Below are 23,301 nucleotides of genomic sequence, written 5' to 3' on the forward strand. Positions count from 1 at the left end.
CAAAGAGGACTGTTGCGGTATTTCAACGGTGACGCGTAGTGGGCGTGGTGTTACCACTTGGAAAAAAACAAACCATTCTCATATATATATATGGTGTTGTGAAATAGGTATTACCTTTTGTTTCATTTATTCATTTAATATTCATGTCGACGTGCTTTGGTTGAACGGGTCACTTCCCGGCATATGATAAACTATGGAGGGTGTTGAGCGTTTGGACACGGGAGCCTGTTACATTTTGTAGCAGTTTCATTGTTAGGTATTGAAGAATGTTGTTAATTTTCACATTCTCTGATTTCAATGTTCATATCCGATGGGTTGTTGTTCCTGAGCGTTTTTATTTTGGCGAATGTGGAAGGGCTTCATATCCATGATCGCATTGATTGTTTTGTGAGGTGAGAGGGGAGGACGAGAATGTGTGTAGGTATTTTATTGGGACGTTTGAATTAGTCGACTGGAACTTGCCATGGGTTAGATAAACATTAACTGGGATTATGTCGTACAATGCGATGATCGCCATTTCCTAACGTGTTCGAGGTTCGTGGGTTAAACCACTGGCTGTGATGATATGATCATGTATGCTTTTTAAAATTTTCGAATACATGTTACTCAACACTCATTCTTACGTTTGTTGCCGTGAATCACACCGTCACGCGGCCTGCACACGGATTTTAACACCTGAGGGAAGAAAGGGGAGGGGAGTGTGTGTGTGTGTGTGTGTGGGATTCGTTTCCAATCGATACGTGTGTACAAGATGGTAAAAACGGTATTATTCACTTTCTATTCAAGTAACTCTTCCTGTTTCCTTAAAAAAAAAAAGTAATTTTAGTCACCCAGGTATCGGAAAATGGGAATGGCCTTTTTTTTTTTGCCCCATTGCTTTGAAGAGGGGACGGCAGTTACCCTCCCAGTGCCACTGCAGTTAATTCATTATGCGTTGTTTCTACTCCGCTATTTTCGTCATTATTTTTATTATTATTTGTTCTGATGTGCTTCTGAAGGATCGCGGGTGCTTTTCACCTGTAACATTTTAGCATTGGGATTCTTATGGAGTCTGTGCGGGCTGACTGCTGTTAGTGCAGGTGATGGGGAGACGCATGTGTGACTGAAACATGATTGAAGTTGTAGCCGTGAAACCGGATTCAAAATGTAGAAGCAAGATTCAACTTGTGGTGAAATGAATTGACTGGTGCGTCTCAGAATACCAGGGGTCGTGGTTTGTTTGCGTTTTGGAGTCTACAGATTCCATTCCTTATCAATTCGGAGGGGGGTGTGTTCTTGATAATATGGAAGGTATTTGAGTGTCGTCCGAAGGAACATGTGCTTTACCTCATATTCTTATCTTGAGTTACTGTTGCTTCTGCAAACGGTTGGATGTTATTTGTTGCCACCCCTTTCCTAAGTGGTGCCATCACTATGCGCATTTCAAGCTTTCACTTACACCTTCAAAAAAATATTCCTCTCTCCTCCCCGACTCTACAGTTGAAAAGAAAGTAAATTATAATACTATCAATGTCTGCTCAAGCCCATACATACCTCTGTGATGCGTGGAACCGCGATAAGGTGATGGCCATCGTCCAGTTTCTTCCCATGGCCCTTGAGGGTCCTGCAAGGACTGCCGGGTGCGAATCTCTTGCACTGTCACTCGGCAACCTTGCGAGGATGGGTGATGCGTATCGTGCCGTCACTCGTCTTTCCCTTCTGGCAAATGCACTGTCAAAACCAACATTAACTTCCCTCTCCAAACCCACTGGTGATATGGTCGCGTCGCGGATCGATCAATTGTCACACCTGTTCCACATTGGTTTCTGCTTGAATGAAAATACTGCTGTACTTGCGGGTCATGGTGTTTTCCCCAAAAGTCTTCACCGCCTCAGTGGAGTTGCCGTGCTGTGTTGGATGTACACGCTGGTGCTCGGCATTGTTCGACAATTGTACATGCTGTCAAAAATGAGGGGCCACTGCACTGCTGCTGCGGCTTCGGGCGACGATAAGCGGAAAACGTGCCCTTATGGCGGTTGCAAACGTGTCATGGTGGATTTATTGAAGTTGGTGTGCTACTTCCTGTTCGCCCTGACATGCCTCCCTGAAGGCAAACCGCAGCTTTTGGCTAATGCCAGCGGACCTCTTGTGCCTTTGCATGTGATGGTGAAGGCGCTGTCACCCAATCCGCTACATGCCAGCAATACTGTGCGCGGGTTGTTGGGTTTGATTGCGTCTGTGTGTGAATTCTATTGAAAAGGACTGTCATATTATCATGATGTATCTGTCGTGCGTCACTCTTTGTTTTGTTTTTATTTAAATGCTGTGAAAACGTTATATGATTTACTATTTTCCTTTTTCTAATGGTGTTTTGATCGTGGCAAGTACTTTTAGCCTTTTTATCTTTTTGGTCGATTGCCTTTTCTTGGTTTTGTGAAAACAGGAAATATATTGAACCCGTTCCGGCACCAACTTTCTCCATATCCGTCAGTATGTGTCGATGTAAGTGAACGAGGTTGGTGGGATCGTGTTTATTTGTGTGCACCCGTTGCTTAATGCAAAACGTATAATTATATCACGGAAATATATTTATTTTCATCATCACTATTATGATATGTTGTGGGAGTTATGATAATTATTGTTTTGATCCGTGTGAGCTGGTTGTGTGGGATTATAGCAACTGCAGTAATGCGTGTCCATCGGAGGCAAAATACTAATGAGTGTGGTATAAAATGGGGTATGGTAAAGGAGAGTAATTAACATTGAGAAAAAAAAGACAAAGAATAAGAATATGGACCTTGAGAAATGAAGGGAGAGTCCTTTTTTTTTTGTTTTAAAATTTTCGTTTAGAAAAAAAGTCATACAAGGTTGTGTAGGTATGGTTTAGGAGGCTAGCGTGAAGGAACATGCAGAGAAAATAATCGGAAAAGGAACCAAAAGGGAAGGGAAGTGAGACAGGCATTAAGTGTGAAAGGAGGCAATCAAAAAGCTTTTGCTGTCGTTTTATTTTGAGGATGAGGGAAAAGTTGCCTTGGTTTTTGATTTTCTAAAAAAAAAAACAATAAAAGAAATTAAATTAAAAACCGATGTTTGCCCTTCTGTCTGTCTGTCTGTCTGTCTGTCTCTCTCTTTTTTTTTTGCATGATACGTTATTAGAGTCCTGATATTTTTTTTTTTCGTGGACTGCTAGTTCGTACGCCCCTCACTCTTGCTCTGCGGCTTCCCACACTATTCACCTTGCTGTCTTTTTATCGCCGTCACAACTAACAAATCAAATATACACTCATTTTGTTCGGTTTTGCGGGGGGGGGGTTCTTCCTCTTTTTTTTATAGAAAAAAGGTAAATATTACGTGTGCACATTTCTGATTCTTTATAATCTATTTTTTTTCTCCTCTTTTTTTGTGTGTGTGTGGGGTGAGGGTATATCACCTCCCCTTGAATTAAGAATAAAGGTCAAAAAAAAAAATAAAAAGTAAAAAAAAGTTTTATTTTTTTTAAAAAAGAAAAACTTAATATGAGTTCCCTTCCTCCGGACAAAACTCTTTTCGGAAGCCACTCCCAGCGACTTGTGGCTGTGGCTCAATTCTGCAGTTTAGTTTCCGCGGGTGTTGCGGGTTCGAAACATTACACGTTGGTAGCGCGTTCTGCATGTGCTTTAGCGAAGGTACTTGCCAACTACCTCTGCTTGTCGCGTTTAAAGGGTTCATACTTGTTGCTACGTGAAGTGTCGCCATCTTCTGTCCGCAGAAGACTCCACTCATCGCCAAGTTGGTTTACCGGAGTTATGCGTGTTTTAACCATGTTGGCGATGCTGTTGTTTCGCATCACTGATAAAATTGCGTTACTCGCAAATGAGGGCGTTTTGTCGAACAACATTTGTTTCTACACTTCCCGGTTGATTCCTTCACTACTTTTTTACTGCAACCTTATGCAAACAATGACCAGTGCGGCCCTTCTGAAGGCGGTTCGTCCCATTTCTTTTGAAGCTACGGATACACGCAATGTTTTCCGAAAACGTTATTATCTTCAGGGAGTGCTGAGTTTTCTTGAAGGTGTTGGATTGATGACATATGCCATGACTCTTTTTCCTCGTGGCGTCCCTCCATTAGCGATGACACTTCACGAAAAACATCTTTTGACCCACTGGCTCGCGGTCGCGGCGTCAAGTTTCCCTCCAGCCCTTTCGGTCAGTACAACAACTCAAGGTTTAATTGGCCTTGCAGCGACTTTACCGTCCTTTTTTATGTCACCATGAGTTTTTTGTTGCATTTTTTAATGGTGTATTTGAATATGATACATGGGAAGAAAGGGAGTCATGTGCACGTGTGCGTGTTTTTTTTCCTTTTCTTTGATCCCCCCTGCATGCACATTCTTTTTTCATTTGTTTGCCGTTTCTTTTGTGTTGATGATTTGATTTTTCTTTCTTTTTTTCTTTGCTGTTTCGCGATTTTGGCTGTGATGGAGGAGTTGGCTGGCGTACGAAAAGCGAGAACATTTGTGTGTTATTTTGTTTTTGTGTTACCTAATGGAGGGAAACACATGCGGCTTATATATATATATATATATATATGTATATGTATATATGTATATATGTGGTGAGACATCTAATTTTTTCGTCTTCTCTTCGCTGAGCTTTGGTGTGTCATCACAAAGGGAGTTATGTTTAATGGTGCGGTTGTTTTGATTTATTATAATATAATAATAATATTATTATTAGTATTACTGTTGTTGTTCTGCGATACCTTTGCGTGTATATTGGTAGAATTTATTTAAGGTAGCTGTGTACCTCATGATGTGCATCGTCTCACTTATGTTGTAGAACAGTATAATGGAAGGAAAGGTTCTACATAAATTTAGAGGTAGAATTCCCCGTGTGGAATGTACGCCTGCTTAAGAAAAGAAAAAAATTTTGGGTGAAATAAAGAGGTAATAAAATGAGTTAATATGCAAGTAGGCGGGTGATGGGAAGGGGAATCAATGAATTGTACCGCAACTCATTTTTTTTCTTTTCGGTTATGTTACCAAAAGAAAAAAAAGACAGAAGGGCGGGAAGATGGAGATTTGAAACTTTGGGGGAGCGCCAGTGCTTGGTTTGTTCATGGCACATGACTGTGCTCATTGTTGTCCGTAAATTATTTCTCATTCACAAACCTTCCCTTCATGTATGTATATGTATATATATATATATATTTCCTTGCTTGCTCTTTATTTTCTTTTTCATTTGTTTACTTTACCCTTTTTTTTTATATGTGAAGGGAGATGGTTGATAACCATGATTACATGGGTTGAAATATTCGAGCGTAGTTCATATTAGTGTGGCGGAACCCTTTGTGCTACCGCAAATTGTGTTCGCGGTGTGCCCATATCAGTTCCGTAACACATAAACATATGTATTTATATTGGTTAAAGATGACAGCGCAAAGACTATCATTTTTGAAAGGTTATTTATTAAATACGGAGCCACTGAGCACTTTGACAGGTTGCATTTCTGTGCATTGAGGTTAATGGCTTATTGCAATTCGTCTCTTATTGAAGAGTTGCCTGACGGCACTGGTGTGTTCTATGTGGGGGAAAGGGTTGCTTGTCTCGTGTCTCGTCTCTCCTGTCCTTTTCTTTCCCTTTTTGTTCATTTGCGTGCGTTGGGTAATTTTCTTATGAAGTACTGTAGCCCTCCTATTCATACGTTATGTTTGGTGGGGTTTCTTATGTTGCTTTGCAGGTTCGTAGTGCGCCGCACGTGACACATTTCTCCGCCATGAGCTATCACTCAAACGCACACTCTATCTGTTTCTATTTCCCATTTCTCTCATTTCCTCGGGTTGTAATTCTTTGTTTATTCTTGTATTTTACTTCATATAATAAAAACATCGACTTACCGCTTCCGCCTCCGCTTTCCACTCTTTTCTTTTCTTTTTTTGTTTTTTACCGTTGGAAAATACTACGCTCTGCACTCTGTCAGAGGCCTTAGCGTTGAGCTTCTCAAAGAGTTGTAGGTCTAAGTTGTTTTGTTTTTCGTTGGTTTGGTTTTCCTTTTAGCTTCTTTAGTAGTACAGGGCCTACGCAGGTAGCAAGTTATTATCGCATATATTTATTGCGTTGGAATTAGCTCCTTTTTTTTATAAAATTTTCGCAGCCGCTGTTGTTATTGTTGTTGAATAGTGGATTGGACGTAGCAAATGACGGAGTATTTGAAGGATATTGGGCGTACAAAGCCTGGGGATCCCATGCCACCTATTAACCTTGGGCCTTACGATAATCCACTGCTGTGGAATATGCTTGATCCTTTTGGTGCTGATCGTGGGCATCAACGTAGGCCCATGTCCGTCTCTCGTGATTTTATGGAGTTACATAACGTTCCAATTATATTTCGTGATCAGTGCGTGCATCGCTGGGTGCCATTTCATCGCTGCCTGAAGAATCTAAAACCTGTTACGTGGGGTACAGCGAACTGTCACGAGTTCGAAGAAGCGTGGATGATTTGTCGTGCCTACGAAACTTACCGAAATCAACTCCTAAAGACAAAATTCATGGAGCTTACGAAAGATTACACAGCTGAGGATAAAAAGTTTTTCCCTAGTCTGCTTCACTTAAGTGTGCCCACTTACATGAACTCGTTTTACTGGACAATGGCTGCTTCACAGCGACTTAGTGGATGGGATGAGAGAGACCCCGCGAACCCCATGACGTGGCGCGAGCCGAATCGAGCCCTGATGCGGGCGGAGTTTTCCCCCACAAACTGGGAGCAAGGGAATTTAACCAATGCAACAGGTCACAAACTTATTACTGACGACCTCGTGTTCGACATGGTGCCGGGCTTCCCACTTCCAGAGGACAAAAGACCCGAAACATTATATTAACTCTTGTTTACACTTATTGTGGTAATTGCTAGATTCCCTTGTTAACTCCTTCTCTGAGTTGGGTGTGACGATTATATCTTTTGTGCAAAAAAGGCAAGGGAGTGACAAGCGAATTCTTTTCTCGAGGTACGTGGGCAAAAATATTTGCACGGTTGTATAAAGGGTTCATTCGTAGCATTCCCTTTGTGTTTCTTTCTTTTAAAGATCTTTTATGCAGTCGTATCGTGGCTATGTTTTACATGTTTTTGTCACTGCTTAGTGGTACCATGTGGGAGGTAGCGAAGGAAAAGGGGAGTGTAGGTGTTAACATTTGTGGTGGAGCGTCATAATGCATTGTTATCATTGGCCCAATGCAGTGAGGGATTGTTCGGTCGACTAGGAGCTATGCATGTGCAGCGGATTGAAGGCTGTTGTTTTTTCCTCTCCTTTTTTTTTTACGCTAGTCCTTCTCTACCTGTGCGTGTGTGTGTGTGTAAGTTAGTGAAAGACGTTTTTTTTGTTTTGTTATGTTTGAAATTGGTCGCGTCTTTTTTCTTGACCTTCTCCTCCTATAACAGGGAGACGTGTGTTTGTGTGTGTCCATGTGTGTAATTTATCCATTTGCGTTTTTACCCATTACCTAATGTGTTTTGCTTCCGTTTCTTTTTTTTTTTCAAAAAAAAACGATTCATTCTTCTGTGCAGGGGTGTGAAGTGGGGACGCATTCCACTTGCTTCCACCCCATTAAGGTGTCGGTCATCAAGACCCTTTTCCTCGCAAAGACGTAGCGGGAGGAGGAAAAAGAAACTGCTCGGGTTTGCGTGAGTTCGCACTTTGTTGCATATTCCTTGCGAGACTTTATGCGGCCGCCGACGTTACGTGCATTCACTTCACCACATGTAATTCGTCATCGCATCACAACTCTCGCTGTGTCAGGTACCAAACTCAACCAACGCTTATCGCTTCTTCTAGGAGTAGGTTTACCCGAGTGCACTGCAACTGAGGGCCTGGCGAGTTCGCTTCGGTTCGTATCACAGGAATGCCTCCCTCCTTATTTGGCCTTTACATTCTTAAGTCACTGTTGGTCCATGTGGTCTGCCTCATCGTCATTTGCCGTGGCTGCCCGCAAAACGGTTGGAGGAACAAATGATTCAGTCGCGTTGGAGACATTACTCAATGTTTCGGAGGAGTGTCTTCTGGCTTATAGTCGTATAGCGGGCGAAGAGAATCGCTCTCAGCGTCAGATAGTTAACGATAGGGGAACTGTGAAAAATGCAACAATGGGAGCGTCAACACCGCTACCACACAGTAGAGCGGGTTATCATTATATCGTGGATCACATGTTGCGAATCTGTTCCGGTTATATGGATGCTAGAACGGCCGTTACTCTTCTGCAGTATGCTGTTAGAGTTGAGGACTCAGAGGGCGCCGTCTTTAAAGGACTTGTGGAGTTATTGGCTTCTCGAACTAGTGGTGATCCATTGTTGTTTGAGAACTGTCTGCGTAAAGTTTTGGGTGTTGCCCTCCCGGTGCACGTTTCTCCCATCGTGACGTCTGTGTTGTGTCTGCGCGTTGTGACTTCGAGCGTTCTTAAGCTTTGCATGCATCATGTGGCCACTGTGGTTCGGGGTCGCCAGAGCGGACGTCTCGCTGTCGAAAATGCCCTTGGGGGGCTTCATCGATGTGCTGTGATGGCGCTTCACTGGCTTTTGAAAAATCCCTGCGGTGATCAATGGTGTAATGAGTTGTGCATACAGGTAATGTCGTGCCTAAAGTATGCCCCCATGTTTTTATTGTGTGATGTGTACGGTACAATGGCGGATCGTGGGTTGGTGACGCCCTCAGTCCAGTGTAAGTTTCTAGCCAATTGTGGAGTTGCATTGGGTTCTAGTGGTTCCGTGCCGGATCACTGTGGTGAGGTAATAATTCGCGCATTCACTGAACTCACAAAGAGTGACCGCGAAACCAGGTATATTGAAGAGGGTCTTGTGCATGGCAGTGCTGCTCTTGTTGCACTAGGCAAGGGAGGACTTGTTCGGCGTGCGTACGTTATGTTTCCAACGCTTCGTGTAACACATCATTTGGTGATGGCCCACGTGCACCACGCAGATGTTGTCCGTGCCTGTGATTCGCTTCTCAGCGTTGCATGCTCGCGTGAGGAGGGTTGGATAAATATTCCACCTCCTGTGATGCACGCCATACACGCTGTTTGCGTACTGGTTGGTCGGTCAGGTAGTTCCGCCGACGTGGTACCTCTTTACCGCGCAATCGTGTGTTTTCATAACCCCGGCATCATCGTTAGCCAGTGTATGGAATATGTTCTATCTGGTTTGTGTGACCGTGTTGCGCGTATTAACGGGCATTTCTCAAAGGAAACGCAGCCATGCACGATACTAGAACATATTGTACCTTTGTTACGCGCAATTGTGCGTTGCATTGGTGATGACATCAATACCGACATGATACTTGAGCTACTCGAAACAGCGCTGAGCGTAGAGTACTTTTCTGTTCCATTGACTGCATCCATCGTATGGACATTTCAGCGGTCGACAAGTCTTGCGTTAAAAGATCTCTTTTCTCGCGTAGACCCGTCAACGAACGGTGTTCCCTTTTTAAATTACTATGCCCTCTGCCACGCCCGTGATCGGGGAATGCTGGAAACTGTTGAGCATCTCGCAACCGTCTGGCACTGCGATGTGGAACCCATCCTAAAGCGTTATACTTTCCTGCTGCCATCATACAAGTTATGGAAGTGTGCTGCTTGTGGTCGCTTTAACAGTGACAGGTTTAATTACTGCTTGTGCTCTGCGCTCCGGAATGGGTTTGTTGTGTGTAGCAAATGCGCTTATGCACAGGATGAGCGATTAAGTTTTTGCCAGTCATGTGGCGTCCGTACGGAAGAGGGTGCGGTTGCGGCTGCCGTCGTCCGCCGTGCGTGGACCTGTGGTGAATGCGGGGCGAACAATCCTGCGCGGCAGGTGAGTTCCTGTTTCCGCTGCAAGGCAGACTTGGGCCCAGTGGCAAAAGCGTTGAAAGAAATGGGGAATTCCAAAGTGACCTCGTGCTCATGCCCTACTGTGGATAGTTCGGGTGAAGGGAAAGGATCGTGTAGGTCTATGCACTATTGCCGACATTGCGGATGGATGCGCGAACCCTGGGCGGTTGCTAACAGCACTGTGTGGCGCTGTGAGGGATGCAGCCAGTTGCGAAGCTCACTCGACCGCACCTGCCCAGAATGCCCCCACGTTGACTTCTTGCCCTTTGCGATGGCGCATAAAAGTAGCGACGTCCGCTCTTGTGTGGACTGCGGGGCCATGGCGGAAAACCCTTTTGCTGAAAAATGTGCTCTGTGTGCCGGTGCTTTGCGTGTGGGGGCAACGGCGCTGAAGGCCCCAACAACATCGTCAGCGGCGGTTGGAGAGTCGGAATTGATGGTTGAAACGGCCCAGTGGTGTTCGAATTGTGGGGGGATAGTGGTTGAAAAACTGTCTAGTCATTGTTCAGAATGTGGACATGCGCTTCATTTTGCTGACGTGTTGCATCTTGCCGTGCGGCGCTGCAGTGCATGTGGAGAGGATTTGGGTACGCAGCAAATCGGAGTTGTATGCGTTCACTGTTTTTCATTTGCTCCCCCTGTTCCACGGGAAGGTTGGAGCACCGCTGTGGTACATGAAACCTTCAGGGTGATCGATCGCGCCATGGAACGGAAGTTGGGCTGTGACACGTTAGCGGACTTATTTCACAAAATCTTAGTTTCTTTCCGACAGCACGTTGGACAGGCGACAATTAGCGAAACCCGTGTGGCTGTGGCTGTTGCATTAGGGCGGTTACAAGCAGTGTTGATCGCAAGTGTTCCGTATGAGAGGATGGCCCGCCGAGTAATTGCTCTGACGAAGCAATTGTTGGAACATGTTGATAACGTATGTGGCGTTTCTTCTTCTCATTTCCATCCTGGACAATGTCCGCATTGCCTTGGAACTCACAGGCCGGAACTTTGCTCTTTCAACGAGGAAGAATGGGTGTGTGAGGTGTGTGGGGCCGAAAATGAAAATGGGGATGTATGCCGTTATGTGTGTCGTAACTGCCTCTCCCTTCGCGACACGGTCCGTGAGTTGTGTCCGACGGAAGCATGGGAATGCCCCCAGTGCCAAAGGGCAAATGTAGATTTTGAATCATACTGCATTTTTTGTGGGGTTCAGCGGGCTGTGGTTGAGGATGCTGTTGAGGAAGCAGCCGAAGTGGTTCCTTTCATTCCTGCCAAATGTAGTGAATGCAACCTCGTGCATCTGGAGGCTCGGTGCCCCTTATGTCATAACACAATACCCGAAACTCTACGGAAGGCTGAGGGTGTGGTGTGTCTCGTGACGAGTCGGTACGCCTTTATTCAACCCGTCGGCACGGAGCACCCGAATCAACGTGTGTACGTCGGGCAACAGTGGTTGCGAAAGCACAAATGGACAGGAGGGGAAAAGGTCACATTCACGGCACGACTCAACGACCAAGGTGGTTTTCGTGTGACTTCTGTCCACTCTTAGACGCACGTCACCCTAACCCCCCCCGCGTTTCCATTGATGTGCAAGTACGAAGAAAAAAAAAGGAGTAGAACGCTAGTTGCTTCGAGACGACCCTTGGTTGATTGGATCAGGGAGTATAAAGAGATGGTGAACTGCCCCCGTGTGCTTTGTTGTTACCGTGGTAAACGTAGCGACGGTCACATCACATATCCATTGTTTACTTGTTTGTTGTACAAGCATGTATGCTCATATTGAAACCGTGCCCAACCTCTTGTTAACTCTGTTTTTTGGCAGTGCCGTCGTGTTATTTTCTTTGCTTCCCTCTTTTGTTCATCATGATGTTGTTTTCAACTAGGTCTGGGGCCAAATAGGCTGGAGGCAATGAGTGGTTCCCATTGGATGCTGGCGGAAATGAGCGGGAATCTGACATGGATAAAGCGATCGCCACAGTCAGACCACTGCGCAAACTTGTTTTCGGTTCTTTCACCGACACTTATAGTTGGCTATTCTGAAGAGTATGGTACTCCACTCGACTACATTTTGTTTTCGACTGTTTTGTCGGTTACGCGTGAGTCGCCCACCATCGTTGCACTTCACTACGATGGCACGCGGAAGCTACTTCTTGTGGCGCCCAGCGCTGACGATTGTGCGAAGTGGTTTCAAGCTATGAGTGTAATACCGAAGAGGGGGGTTCCAGAGGAAGTGTCTTTGAATGTGCAGGCACTGATAATGGGGAAGTCGGCGCTAGCCTTGGGGTCCTCTGGTATTTCTGCGGTTACCTCTTTATCGACACCGCATCAATCCCGATTCTCTGTTGCCGATGTTCCCCCAATAAGTCGTGGGACACCTGGTTTCAGCACTGTAGACACCAGTGTCGTGGAATGTATGAGTCGGCCACAGCAGGGCGTTGTCGATGAATGCGCGAAATCTGCGCATGGTGGCCCTATTCCACCTCACACACCTCTAATGCATTGCGGCACTGGAGGGATGTGGAGTGAGCCACTTTACAGCAATGAGTTCTTTCGTCGACAGCGTTCTCATTCATTTGAAACCGCAGCGACGGCGGAAGAACAAGTTTCCCATAGAGATAATTTTTACGAAGAACGGCATGATCCCCGATACATTCCACCAATAGCAATAGATCGGATGGACTCGGCCTGCCCAAGTATGGGCTCAAGTACCAGGCACCCGAGCTCTCGGCGAGATGGAGCTCACCCAGCACCGTTTTCAGTGTCTAAGACAATTTCACTACCCCATGTCGAAGCCATTCTTGAAGACGATGGTTTCGTGCACGACACTGAACACGCAATCAGGCAGAAATCATTTTTTCCATCTAGAGCAATATCGTGCCCCGTCGTTGAGGTGGACGATGAGTGTGATACTGAAGAAGGAGCGAGATTTTCCGAAACATCGCCCACCATAGATAGAAGGACTACATTCTACAGTGACGATGGTCTTATTCGAAGTGGCCATCGTTCGCCGCGGAGACTTAGCGTCTGTCCTCTGCCCACCGGCGCCGTTAGAAGGCGATATGGTGGGGAAGGCGATAGATATGATGATTTTGCTCCTCCCCACGTTGTGACGCAATCCGGGACATTGTCGGCAAGACATTTGAGGGCTGCGCCTTTCCCCTTTGGTGATCCTGTTGACTGTGAGGCGGGCGTCCGTGGCTCGAAGGAGAAGGGGCGGTCGTCTCTCTTCCGATACAGCGGTTTGCGCAGCATTAGGGAGGCTCTTGATGAACTTTTATCTGCCGGGGTTGACGGTGAAGTGAAAAGCGAATGTGGCGCCGTCGGCGGGGAGGAGCTTCATGAGTGCCATTCACCAGGGGAAGTAACGCCAAGCGCAGAAGAACCGGGGAAGACGCCGAATGGTGTGCGGTCACCAACACTGGAAACTTCCCTCGAACAAATGCCGGTACCAACGGATGTGCAGCTGAGGCCCTGTCGCGAGGACGATCCCGTTGCGAAGGTGCCGCGACGTATGTCACTCTGCAAAACCAACGGTTTCGAGGAAGTTCCCCCGGAAGCAGCAGATGTTGATCCGAAGGTCGCAGAAAACCCTAATTTACCGAGCGGCAGTTCCTCGTGCTCATCCTCACTTTCACCAAGCACGAGCAGCTATTGTCTTTTTGAGAAGAAAACCTGTGGGCCGAGATGTGGACCGTTGAGCGCTTTGGAATCTGTCGCGAGGCGCCGGGTGAGCGCAGCCCCGAATGTTGCAGACAGCAACGGCTCACGCTCCACAATACTTAGTATCCGCCCCTCCACACGGGTGCTGACTGCTTCATGTGAAACAACCCCCACACATGCCAGGACGGACTGCGATGACGGTGGCTTCACCTCATCAGTTCGTTCTCCATAAGAAGTTGTGTAATGCAGCATAGTCTTTTGTATGGAGTATTGCAGGGACGGCATGCGTGCTCGGGCGCCCTCCTCCCCCCCCCACTGGCGACAACTTTGTTTTTTTGTTTGTCATTGTTTTTGGTGTCGCAGCTTTTCGCATCGGGCAAGACACTACACCTGAATTTGGGTTAATTAATCTCTAACGGTTGTCCAAGCTTTTGTCCCCCTCCCACCCGGGTCGAGGAGTTATGTGGAGAAGGGTGTCTGCAATTACCAAATAAAATTACGGCGGTTATCGTGTCGGTTCGGTTTGTTTACCATCGTGGTATATTTGTGCTCTTATAGTGCTCGCAGGTGTGGATATACGTATGTGCTTGGCTCCCATTTGTAAAGGGTTCGACTGTTGGTTCCATGAAGGGCATACAGCTTTACGTCTTCACTGTTAGTTCGTCTTTGTCCAAACGAGTTTGCTCCTTCTTTTGATGCATTGGGCCCCGTCCATCATGTTGGTACGGATGCGGTGTTCAGGATGGTTTGAAAACATTTGTTGGGCGGGCGGATTTATTGTTTGTTTTCTTCTTTATTTCGTTTGTGTTGCAGTGTTTGCAGTGCTGATGCTGGTGGGAATGCAGTTTTACGTGTCCATGTGTTACATCTATTTTGTGTTGATGCCCTTCTTTCTTGATTAGTAGAGATGCGCCTTCGTAGTTGTTCGCAGCATACTCTCGTTTTCAGTCGGCCAGATCAAAGCGTCCCTTTCCATTTGTTAAACTTCGCTGTTTTACCCTCTTACCGCCTATCTCGTCTTATTCACGACGGATAAATATTGCATGTGCGCGCAAAGGTGTATGTATATTTTTGTTCTTCTTTTTCCTCTTTACTACAATGACTCGTGTGTTCATACATTTGTGCGTATGAATGCGTGGATGTGTTCATCACTGTCCATTACGCAGCAAAACACAATAACCCCTCCACATTATATGCAGAACTCTGCCTTCAGAGTGGCGAGTCTCCTGCAGAGTCGACACCGAAGGGGAATTTGCGATGAAGGCGAAAGCACACTTGCGAAACTCACACAAGGTGTTGAGATGTTTCTTCAGCATGCGGCTGATGTCCCACCTGTGATGTTGGAGAAACTCAGTGAGGTTGGCGACGCGGATACGAGTACAAACGGCTGTAGTGAGCGTCATGACGATGTTGATGAATCTATGGATGAGGCGGAGGTGCATCTGAGCGTTGTTGCAGGCGTATTGGAGCCTCGTGAAATGCCAAAAAACGTATCAACGATGAGCGGACTGCTTCTTCCAACAGCCGATAATCGTAAGGCTTTGGAACGCCAGAAAGTGGAGGAGGCTCAGGCGATGTTAAACCTGCTTGCAGCGCTGACGGCCAACAACAAAAAGGAAAACACTATTGGAGCGTTAACCGGCACTAGTGAAGCGGAAGTGGACGATGAGTCGACCACGACTAGCGATGAGTCGGTGGTTATATGTTATGCGGATGAACTGGAGAGTGATACAACCTCTTCGTGTAGTGAAGCGGATGCACAGCAGGAACCACAACGATCGGCACGCATCATTGAATTAAATTGACACCATTTTTTCGGTGCTTTACAACAGTGCGTGCCTTCATGGCGGGGCGTGTGTTAGTGCCGCGTTTGTTTGTAACGCGCCCCTTTGCCCGTTTGTTCACCTCCCTCACACACTCTTTACCTTTGTTTTCCCCGATTTGTCACCCTTAAGTTAAACGATTTCGTTGTAATGATAAGTGCATTTGTTTTTGTGTGCATCGTCTATTTCCGTGTATTGGAAATAGGTTCACCGGTCTTAAGTTTTGGGCGAAATCTTTTACCTCATGCTGTCTCACATCTTTTTTTTTTCATATTACTCGCTTGGTTGAGATTGGAAAGGGTTTGGTACAGTGTAGTTCCGCAAACAGAAGCGGATAATACGGAAAAGAGGGAGATAAAGGTTAACATATTATTTTGTCCCTCTTCACGCAGTGTGCAATACCATAACATAAGGTCCCAGTGGAGTACTAGTGACGGTAAAGGTGGTAAAAGAAGGAGAAAGAAAGAATTGTGGGAAAAGGTAAGACAGTTGCATTGAAAGCACTGTGGTTTGGAATATAAAAAGAGGGCTGAGTGTTGTGGTCATCCGTGTAGGGAAGTGAAAAAGGTAGACAAGAAGCGAAGGAGCGGGTGGGGGTGAAAAAAAAAAAAGGCGAAAATAGAACGTGAGGGATAGTTATTTATACACTGAAAGAAAAAAGTATTAATAAGTGAAAAGGGCAATTCGACAACTTCTGGTATCACAAAAAGAGCGAGAAAACTGACGATTCGAAAGGAGCAACCATGCGGCGACTGATATCATCACACATTGTACTGCCGACGCTGGCAGCCTCACTTCGGTCACTGTACAGCCCACTAGTTGAGGAGCACTACAATAACCCGCGCAATGTCGGTAAATTAGACAAATCCGACCCAAATGTTGGAACTGGTCTCCGCGGTGCTCCAGAGTGCGGTGACATGACTCAAATGCAGGTGAAGGTGAACCCTGAAACGATGGTGATTGAGGATGTTAAGTTCAAAGCATTTGGTTGCGGGAGCGCGATTGCGGCATCATCCTACGCCTCGCAGGCAATTCGCGGCAAAACACTTGCTGAGGCACTGCAGCTCACCAACAAACGGATTGCACGGGAACTTTCCCTTCCGCCTGTTAAATTGCACTGCTCGATGCTGGCGGAGGAAACTATTCAAGCCGCAGTTGAGAACTACCTTTCCAAAAACCCTTCACTAAAGTCGAAGGTACACAAGAAAAAAACGGAAACTCCATCCATATCTCAGACATCCCAAGTAGCTTCTAAGTCCGAGGCTGTTGGTGAGGTGTCAAGCTGATAAAATTGAGTTTGTAAAAGGCCAGTGAAGGAGAGGGACATCAACAGGAACATTGGCGCTGAAGGGGAGACACCGCTATGGGGACGGCTTCCAAGCCTCTGATCGCTTCGTCCCAGCTCTAAATCGAAGCAGATACTTACGGGATTTCTCTTTTTCCTTCTCCACATCGACCGATCGTTTTTTTTATTTTCCTTATTCCACTTCTTATTTAAAATCTATTCAAGACGTGTCGCTGAAGGGAAGCGAAATGGTATTCCATAAAAGGAGGCTATAAAGAACCGTTCATTTTCACTGGAGGTTATGCAACACACGGAGAACAGAGAGGCGGCGGAGCGCATGTACGCCCACAGGTAATTCAACCACGATGGCACGTATGATTATTGGAATGTGTGAGTGCATATGGGAGCCGTGGGCTGTTGAATATGAATTCTGCCCAGTCATTTATTACGATGCGCTTTTGTTTTCTCATGTTAAAGGGAACATGTTTATGACAACATACGGGGCAGCAGGGAGTGAGGGAAGGGGGAATCTTGATATATATATATATATATAAATATGTATTCATTTATATATGTCACGATTTCTTACCCCCCTGTTTGTTTTCTATCTTGTTATATCCCTCTATATACCCCAGTTTTTTTTTGTTGTATCCCGGGGGCTTGTTATTTTCCGTTCCCTCATCATTTTTCATTGAAAAAAATATCTTTAGTAGTCACTATAACACGTACGTGTTGCACCATCACGCTTTCTCCCGACTGTTCCTTACCTTTATCATGTTTTATGCCACCACATGTTTTTTTTTTTACTTCCTTGCATCATGCACTCGTTTTCCTCCCCTCATGCACACGCACACGCAAGCACACATACAAATGCAAGCACGTACTTATACATATATATATTTGTTTACGTACCTACTTCCTTTTGATGGTACTTTTCTTCTCGTATTTTATATGAGGTTGCAACGTCTTACTTCTTGTTTGTTCCCCTCCTCTTCCATTTCTTGCATTCATGATGAGGGGAATAAGAACTGAAGGGGACGAAAGTTGTTTTTTTTTAGTGTTTGCTGTGCCATGTGATGTTGTGGGGCAAGTTGGTACGAGGCGCGTGTTGCGAAGGAGGTTTTTTTTTTTTAGAGTTTTACTTCACTTTCTTATGTGTCTTATCTGCTCACTTTTCCTTTTTTCTTCTTTTTAAATTTTTTTTGCTCTTTGCGCTTGCCTGGCGCACTGTGCCATTAGGTTTAGGAATGTAATCGATATTTTACTGAACGCTGTAATCCCTTACGTGTGTGAAGTGTTTAGTTTTGCTGCAGTGATTTCTATGGATATGATGAGTCGGCTACGCGGAGTTGGAAACCTCAGGATTATTGGGGCGGTTTACGCCACACGTGACGAAGGCGTATTTTTTGTTTTTTTTTTGTTGGAAACGTGTTCGCTTTTGGGACGCAGCAACATTTGTTGCGTCGCGGGGGTTATGAAAGATAAGACAGCGAAAAATAAGACGAGATAAGTTTGTGGGAGAAAACTCTTTTACAGTAAAGGAGGGAAGTATGTATGTCACGATGTAAAGTGGGAGTGAAGGTTTGAATTAGGGAATATGTTAAATATCATTGGAACTTTGCCAACCAGCGAATTCTGTACATATTCATGTCAGGACAAACTTGATGTCACCCCCTCCCCCATTTGTTGATTTCTCTCTCTGGAGTACACGTCAGTTGCGTCCTTCCGCTTGATTACTTCCCCCTTTTGGTGGTCTTTCTTTTTTTTTTAAAAAAAAAAAATTCTTCTATTTGTATTTAAGCACTATAGCGATAAGGGTGCGTACTTTGTGTGTGTGAGAGTGAGTGGGAGGCGAGGGGGTTGGTCCTATCACTTATCTACTACTCCCTTTATTTATCGCTCTGTGTAGTGTATCAATATATATATATATATATATATATATATATATATATATATTGTGGTGGGGTGTTACCCAGCTCCTGTTCCTAATTATTACAGGAAGAAGAGAGGAGCGGCAACGTGCGAACTAGGCGGAGTAGCACGGCATAGAGGGAGAGGGGTCAACATTTCTTCATGTCGGTTGTGATCTCAACATCACTCGGCAGTTTGTTAATTAACCTCCGTTTCGTTGACTGCCCAAAAGCTTCCTTCAACTTTCTTGCCCTCTGTGCTTCATCATACTATGATGGTTGCAGGTTTCACCGTCTGGTTCCTGAGACCTTTGTTCTAACAGGGGACCCAACGGGAACTGGAAAAGGAGGTGAATCTGTTTTTGTCCATCACCAAGATATCAAGCAGCGGTACTTTGAGGATGAGGGAATGGGAAACGCATTGCACGATCGTCGTGGTGTCGTTTCCATGGCGCATAAGGGAAATAAACCGGACACTAACGCATCTCAGTTCTTTATTTTATTTAAACCATGCCCGTCACTGGATTCCAAGCACACGGCGTTTGGGGTCGTCGATTTTGGCTGGAATGACGGGGAGAGCGAGCGCACACTGAAGCGGGTTGAGGAACTCGAGGCGGATGGAAGTTACAACGTGCTTGATGTAGAGGCGAGGATTCTTAGTACCACGGTTTTATATAACCCATTTGCCGAGGGCCACATCAAGCTAAATGTATGATGTAGTTCCCTGTTTTTTTTCTTTTTACATTCAAACCTTTGCAGTCTCATTGCTGGCGCTCACGGACTTTTTCCCCATACCAATGCGATCGTTCCCGTGTGAATATACATTCGCACTTTGTGATTTTTCACCTGTGCTCCCGGCTCCTTTGATTGGTGGGTCGTGGACAGCTGCAGGTGTTCATATAAAAAGGGGCGAGGGCGCAGACTCCGCACACACGCGCATGCGCGAATGCCTGTGAAATGGAGGAGGGTGGTCATTTATGTGAAATGTTCTGTGGAGACCCGTTACTGGTCAGTACCAAGCGGAGCATTCGGTTTAATTCGGGAGTCACATAAGGGACATCCTCTCTTTCCGCTTTCTCCGGCCCACCACACAGGAACAGAAGCTTAGATCTTACAATGCCTGATAAGATTGAAAATAATACCCGCAAGCGACCACGTGAGCTGCCATTTGTTGAAGATTACCGCCCCTACACGGGAGGGCAGTTGGCTCAACTGAAGGTTCGTAAGACCACTCACAAGGAGCATTGGGATCAGTACTATAGAAACAATACATTAAACGGTTACCGCGATCGTCATTACATCTTGCGCGAGTTTTCTGAACTCCGTGAGGCTCTCGAAAGGTTGAAGAAGAACAACGAAGCTACGTTGGAGGAGTGTGTGTGGATGGAAGCCGGTTGCGGTGTCGGTAACGCCGTATTTCCTATTCTTAAGGATTACGGTGACGTTTCTGGATGGCGAGTTGTTGGTTTTGATATTTCTACTGTAGCGATTAAACTCCTGCGTGAGAAACAAAATACACTCCCACATGTGGAGCAGGAGAAGTTTACTGCCTGGGTGCTGAACCCCGTTGAGCAGGATATTGCCCCCATCATCACGGCATCCGTAGCGAGGCAATCCCGCCCTCGTGGTGATGGGTTGGTGGATTTTGTCTCCATGATTTTTGTTCTATGCTCTATTCCGGTTGAAGAGCATGCAGTAGTGTTGCGGCGCATTGCGGCCTGCATGAAGGAGGGTGGCGTTTTCTTTTTCCGGGACTATTGTGTGGATGATCATGCGGAGAAGCGGTTTAGCGCGCACTGCCGTGTGGAAGCGAACACCTTTTCACGTACGAATGGGACGTTAAGCCACTTTTTCTCCGTTTCTGAGTTGAGGGATCTGTTTTGTTCCGTGGGTTTTGAGTTGATAAACGTGGAAGTGGTTGAGAGAGAAGTTGTCAACAGGAGGGAGGGCATGAATTTACAACGGCGATTCTTGCAAGGACGCTTCCGAAAAATACGGAGAATAGGTGACAATGGAATTGATATTGCGGGGAACGGGAATCTCAGCAGGAACATGCCCCAAAAGTGAGGGTAGGTGAGTGGAAGTTCGCTTTTCTCAAAGGTTGTTTATTATTTTACTTTTGGCGTAGTGCCGGTGCGCCGCGTACGCAGAAGGCAGCGGTCTAATCTCTTCTTTCGATTTGGTCACCCTCGACCCGAAGGGTAGAGCAAACGTATTTGTTCCTCACCCTCATCAATTCCATTTCGTCAATTTCTCCTCCCTCTTTTGTGGGGTTTCTCTCCATATTTTTGTTGTTAACGTGTGTTTTTGTTTTTGTGTCTGCGCCCATATAATTTATCTGTCCATCTGATATATATACACAAATGCATATGTGCCGAAGGAGTCACTTTGAATGACTTCTTATTCGCTTTTTATTTCAAGCCGTTGTAGGTAATGGGTGTCCATGGACTGTGGCGCCTCCTCGACACCTTCGGTGAGGTTACGCAACCCGCCGATTGGAAAGGCAAACGCGTTGCCATCGACGCAAGCATATGGATAGCGCAGTTTCGATCAAGCTGTGAACCTGGTGAAAGTGTGGAGGAGCGAATCCTGGAAGGTTTCTTCATGCGCATTCTCAAATTACTGTTCTACGGAATCGAACCGATTTTTGTTTTTGACGGGCCTTCCACCATGTCAAAGCGGGCGGAGCAACGGCGTAGGGCTCAGCATCGTGAAGCTCTGGAGCAGGCGATGGTGACACGCCACGCCCGGCGACTCATTGCTGCTCAGATGAGTGCTGGTTTACTCGATGTTCATTCGCTTCCTCGAAAGTATCGATCTCCCGGAAGTGGTAAGAAACTGCAGAAACCTTTGCGCCAGTCTTTGCCACCAACCGATTTGTTGCACGACGTCGATGAGGACGTGGGGGAAAGCTGTGTGGAAACAGGAACCATTTTGCTGCAACCTAAAGGGCGAAAAAAACGAACTCGGGAGGTTTGCTTGGCTCCAGAGGTCGTCTCACGGTCGTTGACACACTCTTTCTTGAGTGAGGCCGAAATATTCTTGGAGCAAAGAAAGACTTTTGAAAAATTCCACGAGAATAACAGGCTTGCGTACACCAGCACTTCGATATTTATGGGACCTCGCCGGGTGGCTGAAGAGGTTTCCAGAGCACTAGGGGGTGCTACTAGGGGGGAAGCTGAATCAATTCAGGGTTCTTCAGCAGGTAATAGTTCGTCGTCTTCGGTGTTGGTTGAAGGCGTGGGAAGTGCCGCCATTGTGGTGGAAGAGGAGTGTGGTGACAGTGTTTGCGAAATTTTGAGCAGCAGTAGTTGCTCGGTTATCGTTGTTGATAATGCCATTAAAACTGACCCTCATGCTGTCGATGCTTTCCATCATAATGTGTCTTTTGGAAAAGAGGAGGAGTCCACCTCCGATGAAGTTGAAGTGTTGAGTAGCGGAGACTATTGGTCGTGTGCGGACAATGACTGCGATGATTTATTAAGTCTTGCAGCGTCTGACAGAACGCCAGACACACAATGTAATGATTCAACACATCTGTGGTATCCGGGGACGCAGTTACTTGGAGGCCTCGGATCTGCCGATGATGGCGGAATTGTTGACGAGTCTCGGGACAACTGTACAGAAACATCGTGTGGTTTGAGCGAATTCAACCCCTTTGGTGGTGTTGTCGTTCCATCCGGGAACTTAAGGAAAGATGAAAAGGAAGTACTGCTCAATACTTCTGTCATCACCTCTTCGGAGACACTGGAGACCACGGGGATACCCTTGAAAGTTCCGTCCGTCTCTCGGGAGCATGTAAGAGAGAAACAGGTTGTTCCCTTTGAATTGCTAGGGATCGTTGAGTTGCTCGACTGCTGTGGGATACCGTATGTCTTGAGTCCTAATGAAGCGGATGCGCAGTGCGCCTTTTTAAATGAGCAACGTGTTGTGGATGCTGTTTTCACTGAAGACAGTGACGTCATTGTACATGGCGCACCGGTGGTCCTCCGTGGGTTCTTCTCCAAAGGGCGGCATGTGGTCGCGTACCGCCAGAGCGACTTGTTGGCGTGTGGGGTAGACAAGGTTGTTCTTGTTGCGCTTGCCCTTTTGCTTGGATGCGATTATGCAGAGGGTGTTAACGGGCTTTCACTTTTGGAGAGCTTGCACGTCATCGCAGCTACTTGGCGTCAAACCACAAACTCTGTGGAGGGCGGAGCCGAGCAGGTCCGAGATATGTTGAGCAGCTGGTGTTCCGCTGTGAGGCGCCGACGTATCCCTTGGGGAGAGGACGTGCCATTAACGCGGTTCTACCGGAACTACGTGAAGTGGAGTACATTGCAATTAGCTGATTCCTTTCCGGAAAGCCACGTGGTGGACGCCTATTTCAATCCTACGGTGAACACCGATACGCGGCCTTTTGTCTGTGCAGCACCTGACTGGACGAAACTCCGTTTGTTCGCATCGATGCATGGGATTCTCAACAAAAAATACTGCGGGGAGCGGCTAGAGAATGCGCAACGGGAGTGCCAGCGCCGTCAACCACCAAGTGGAGACCCCGCTGATTCTGCTCAACGACGACTTACAGATTTCTTCAGCCCACTGCCAAATCGTGAGCGGGTAATTTTCAGAAAACAGCCCCCAAAGTTCTCGGAAGCCCTCTCCTATTTGCGTGCAGCCAGGGGTGATCCGTGAGTTGTTAATGATTTTTCTGCGCTTGTGGTGGCGGTTATGCGAGAAACTATCTCATATAAAGTGGTGGAGGGCGGGGCGCCGGCGACCGTACAATCCTTCCAAAAGAAATCATTATTATATTGTATATTATAAATAACACAAGCGACG

The 23,301-nt window shown here is 46.3% G+C and overlaps 13 protein-coding genes across 13 annotated transcripts, besides 10 other annotated features; all 13 read left to right on the forward strand.

The window, feature by feature from the left end:
* Positions 1 to 698: 698 nt before the first annotated feature.
* Positions 699 to 719: a microsatellite.
* A 790-nt stretch (positions 720 to 1,509) lies between these two features.
* Tb09.211.2740 (Gim5B protein) lies at positions 1,510 to 2,235 on the forward strand (the record flags this gene model as incomplete). The annotated part of the gene is made up of 1 exon (XM_822327.1): positions 1,510 to 2,235. The coding sequence occupies one exon, from the start codon at positions 1,510 to 1,512 to the stop codon at positions 2,233 to 2,235; it is 726 nt and encodes a 241-aa protein (XP_827420.1).
* Positions 2,236 to 3,026: 791 nt separating this feature from the next.
* Positions 3,027 to 3,062: a sequence feature (AT_rich).
* Positions 3,063 to 3,076: 14 nt separating this feature from the next.
* Positions 3,077 to 3,107: a microsatellite.
* A 328-nt stretch (positions 3,108 to 3,435) lies between these two features.
* Positions 3,436 to 3,482: a sequence feature (AT_rich).
* A 12-nt stretch (positions 3,483 to 3,494) lies between these two features.
* Positions 3,495 to 4,235, forward strand: Tb09.211.2750 (hypothetical protein, conserved; the record flags this gene model as incomplete). The annotated part of the gene is made up of 1 exon (XM_822328.1): positions 3,495 to 4,235. One exon carries the CDS (start codon positions 3,495 to 3,497, stop codon positions 4,233 to 4,235), a length of 741 nt encoding a protein of 246 aa, XP_827421.1.
* A 292-nt stretch (positions 4,236 to 4,527) lies between these two features.
* Positions 4,528 to 4,572: a microsatellite.
* A 91-nt stretch (positions 4,573 to 4,663) lies between these two features.
* Positions 4,664 to 4,696: a sequence feature (AT_rich).
* Positions 4,697 to 5,140: 444 nt separating this feature from the next.
* Positions 5,141 to 5,170: a microsatellite.
* A 314-nt stretch (positions 5,171 to 5,484) lies between these two features.
* Positions 5,485 to 5,721, forward strand: Tb09.211.2770 (hypothetical protein, unlikely; the record flags this gene model as incomplete). Its single annotated transcript, XM_822329.1, has 1 exon — positions 5,485 to 5,721. The coding sequence occupies one exon, from the start codon at positions 5,485 to 5,487 to the stop codon at positions 5,719 to 5,721; it is 237 nt and encodes a 78-aa protein (XP_827422.1).
* A 435-nt stretch (positions 5,722 to 6,156) lies between these two features.
* On the forward strand, positions 6,157 to 6,837 carry Tb09.211.2780 (hypothetical protein, conserved; the record flags this gene model as incomplete). The annotated part of the gene is made up of 1 exon (XM_822330.1): positions 6,157 to 6,837. One exon carries the CDS (start codon positions 6,157 to 6,159, stop codon positions 6,835 to 6,837), a length of 681 nt encoding a protein of 226 aa, XP_827423.1.
* Positions 6,838 to 7,676: 839 nt separating this feature from the next.
* On the forward strand, positions 7,677 to 11,351 carry Tb09.211.2790 (hypothetical protein, conserved; the record flags this gene model as incomplete). Its single annotated transcript, XM_822331.1, has 1 exon — positions 7,677 to 11,351. The coding sequence occupies one exon, from the start codon at positions 7,677 to 7,679 to the stop codon at positions 11,349 to 11,351; it is 3,675 nt and encodes a 1,224-aa protein (XP_827424.1).
* Positions 11,352 to 11,711: 360 nt separating this feature from the next.
* Tb09.211.2800 (hypothetical protein, conserved) lies at positions 11,712 to 13,694 on the forward strand (the record flags this gene model as incomplete). The annotated part of the gene is made up of 1 exon (XM_822332.1): positions 11,712 to 13,694. The coding sequence occupies one exon, from the start codon at positions 11,712 to 11,714 to the stop codon at positions 13,692 to 13,694; it is 1,983 nt and encodes a 660-aa protein (XP_827425.1).
* Positions 13,695 to 14,505: 811 nt separating this feature from the next.
* Tb09.211.2810 (hypothetical protein, conserved) lies at positions 14,506 to 15,267 on the forward strand (the record flags this gene model as incomplete). Its single annotated transcript, XM_822333.1, has 1 exon — positions 14,506 to 15,267. One exon carries the CDS (start codon positions 14,506 to 14,508, stop codon positions 15,265 to 15,267), a length of 762 nt encoding a protein of 253 aa, XP_827426.1.
* Positions 15,268 to 15,435: 168 nt separating this feature from the next.
* Tb09.211.2820 (hypothetical protein, unlikely) lies at positions 15,436 to 15,783 on the forward strand (the record flags this gene model as incomplete). The annotated part of the gene is made up of 1 exon (XM_822334.1): positions 15,436 to 15,783. The coding sequence occupies one exon, from the start codon at positions 15,436 to 15,438 to the stop codon at positions 15,781 to 15,783; it is 348 nt and encodes a 115-aa protein (XP_827427.1).
* A 245-nt stretch (positions 15,784 to 16,028) lies between these two features.
* Positions 16,029 to 16,571, forward strand: Tb09.211.2830 (iron-sulfur cluster assembly protein, putative; the record flags this gene model as incomplete). The annotated part of the gene is made up of 1 exon (XM_822335.1): positions 16,029 to 16,571. The coding sequence occupies one exon, from the start codon at positions 16,029 to 16,031 to the stop codon at positions 16,569 to 16,571; it is 543 nt and encodes a 180-aa protein (XP_827428.1).
* A 533-nt stretch (positions 16,572 to 17,104) lies between these two features.
* Positions 17,105 to 17,144: a microsatellite.
* A 200-nt stretch (positions 17,145 to 17,344) lies between these two features.
* On the forward strand, positions 17,345 to 17,602 carry Tb09.211.2840 (hypothetical protein, unlikely; the record flags this gene model as incomplete). Its single annotated transcript, XM_822336.1, has 1 exon — positions 17,345 to 17,602. The coding sequence occupies one exon, from the start codon at positions 17,345 to 17,347 to the stop codon at positions 17,600 to 17,602; it is 258 nt and encodes an 85-aa protein (XP_827429.1).
* Positions 17,603 to 18,329: 727 nt separating this feature from the next.
* Positions 18,330 to 18,353: a sequence feature (AT_rich).
* Positions 18,354 to 18,486: 133 nt separating this feature from the next.
* Positions 18,487 to 18,526: a microsatellite.
* Positions 18,527 to 18,643: 117 nt separating this feature from the next.
* On the forward strand, positions 18,644 to 19,195 carry Tb09.211.2850 (cyclophilin type peptidyl-prolyl cis-trans isomerase, putative; the record flags this gene model as incomplete). The annotated part of the gene is made up of 1 exon (XM_822337.1): positions 18,644 to 19,195. One exon carries the CDS (start codon positions 18,644 to 18,646, stop codon positions 19,193 to 19,195), a length of 552 nt encoding a protein of 183 aa, XP_827430.1.
* Positions 19,196 to 19,596: 401 nt separating this feature from the next.
* On the forward strand, positions 19,597 to 20,547 carry Tb09.211.2860 (hypothetical protein, conserved; the record flags this gene model as incomplete). The annotated part of the gene is made up of 1 exon (XM_822338.1): positions 19,597 to 20,547. One exon carries the CDS (start codon positions 19,597 to 19,599, stop codon positions 20,545 to 20,547), a length of 951 nt encoding a protein of 316 aa, XP_827431.1.
* Positions 20,548 to 20,913: 366 nt separating this feature from the next.
* On the forward strand, positions 20,914 to 23,154 carry Tb09.211.2870 (DNA repair protein RAD2, putative; the record flags this gene model as incomplete). The annotated part of the gene is made up of 1 exon (XM_822339.1): positions 20,914 to 23,154. One exon carries the CDS (start codon positions 20,914 to 20,916, stop codon positions 23,152 to 23,154), a length of 2,241 nt encoding a protein of 746 aa, XP_827432.1.
* Between the last annotated feature and the right edge of the window lie 147 nt (positions 23,155 to 23,301).

Source organism: Trypanosoma brucei, chromosome 9 (assembly GCF_000002445.2).
Source record: "Trypanosoma brucei brucei TREU927 chromosome 9, whole genome shotgun sequence".
Classification (NCBI taxonomy): domain Eukaryota; phylum Euglenozoa; class Kinetoplastea; order Trypanosomatida; family Trypanosomatidae; genus Trypanosoma; species Trypanosoma brucei.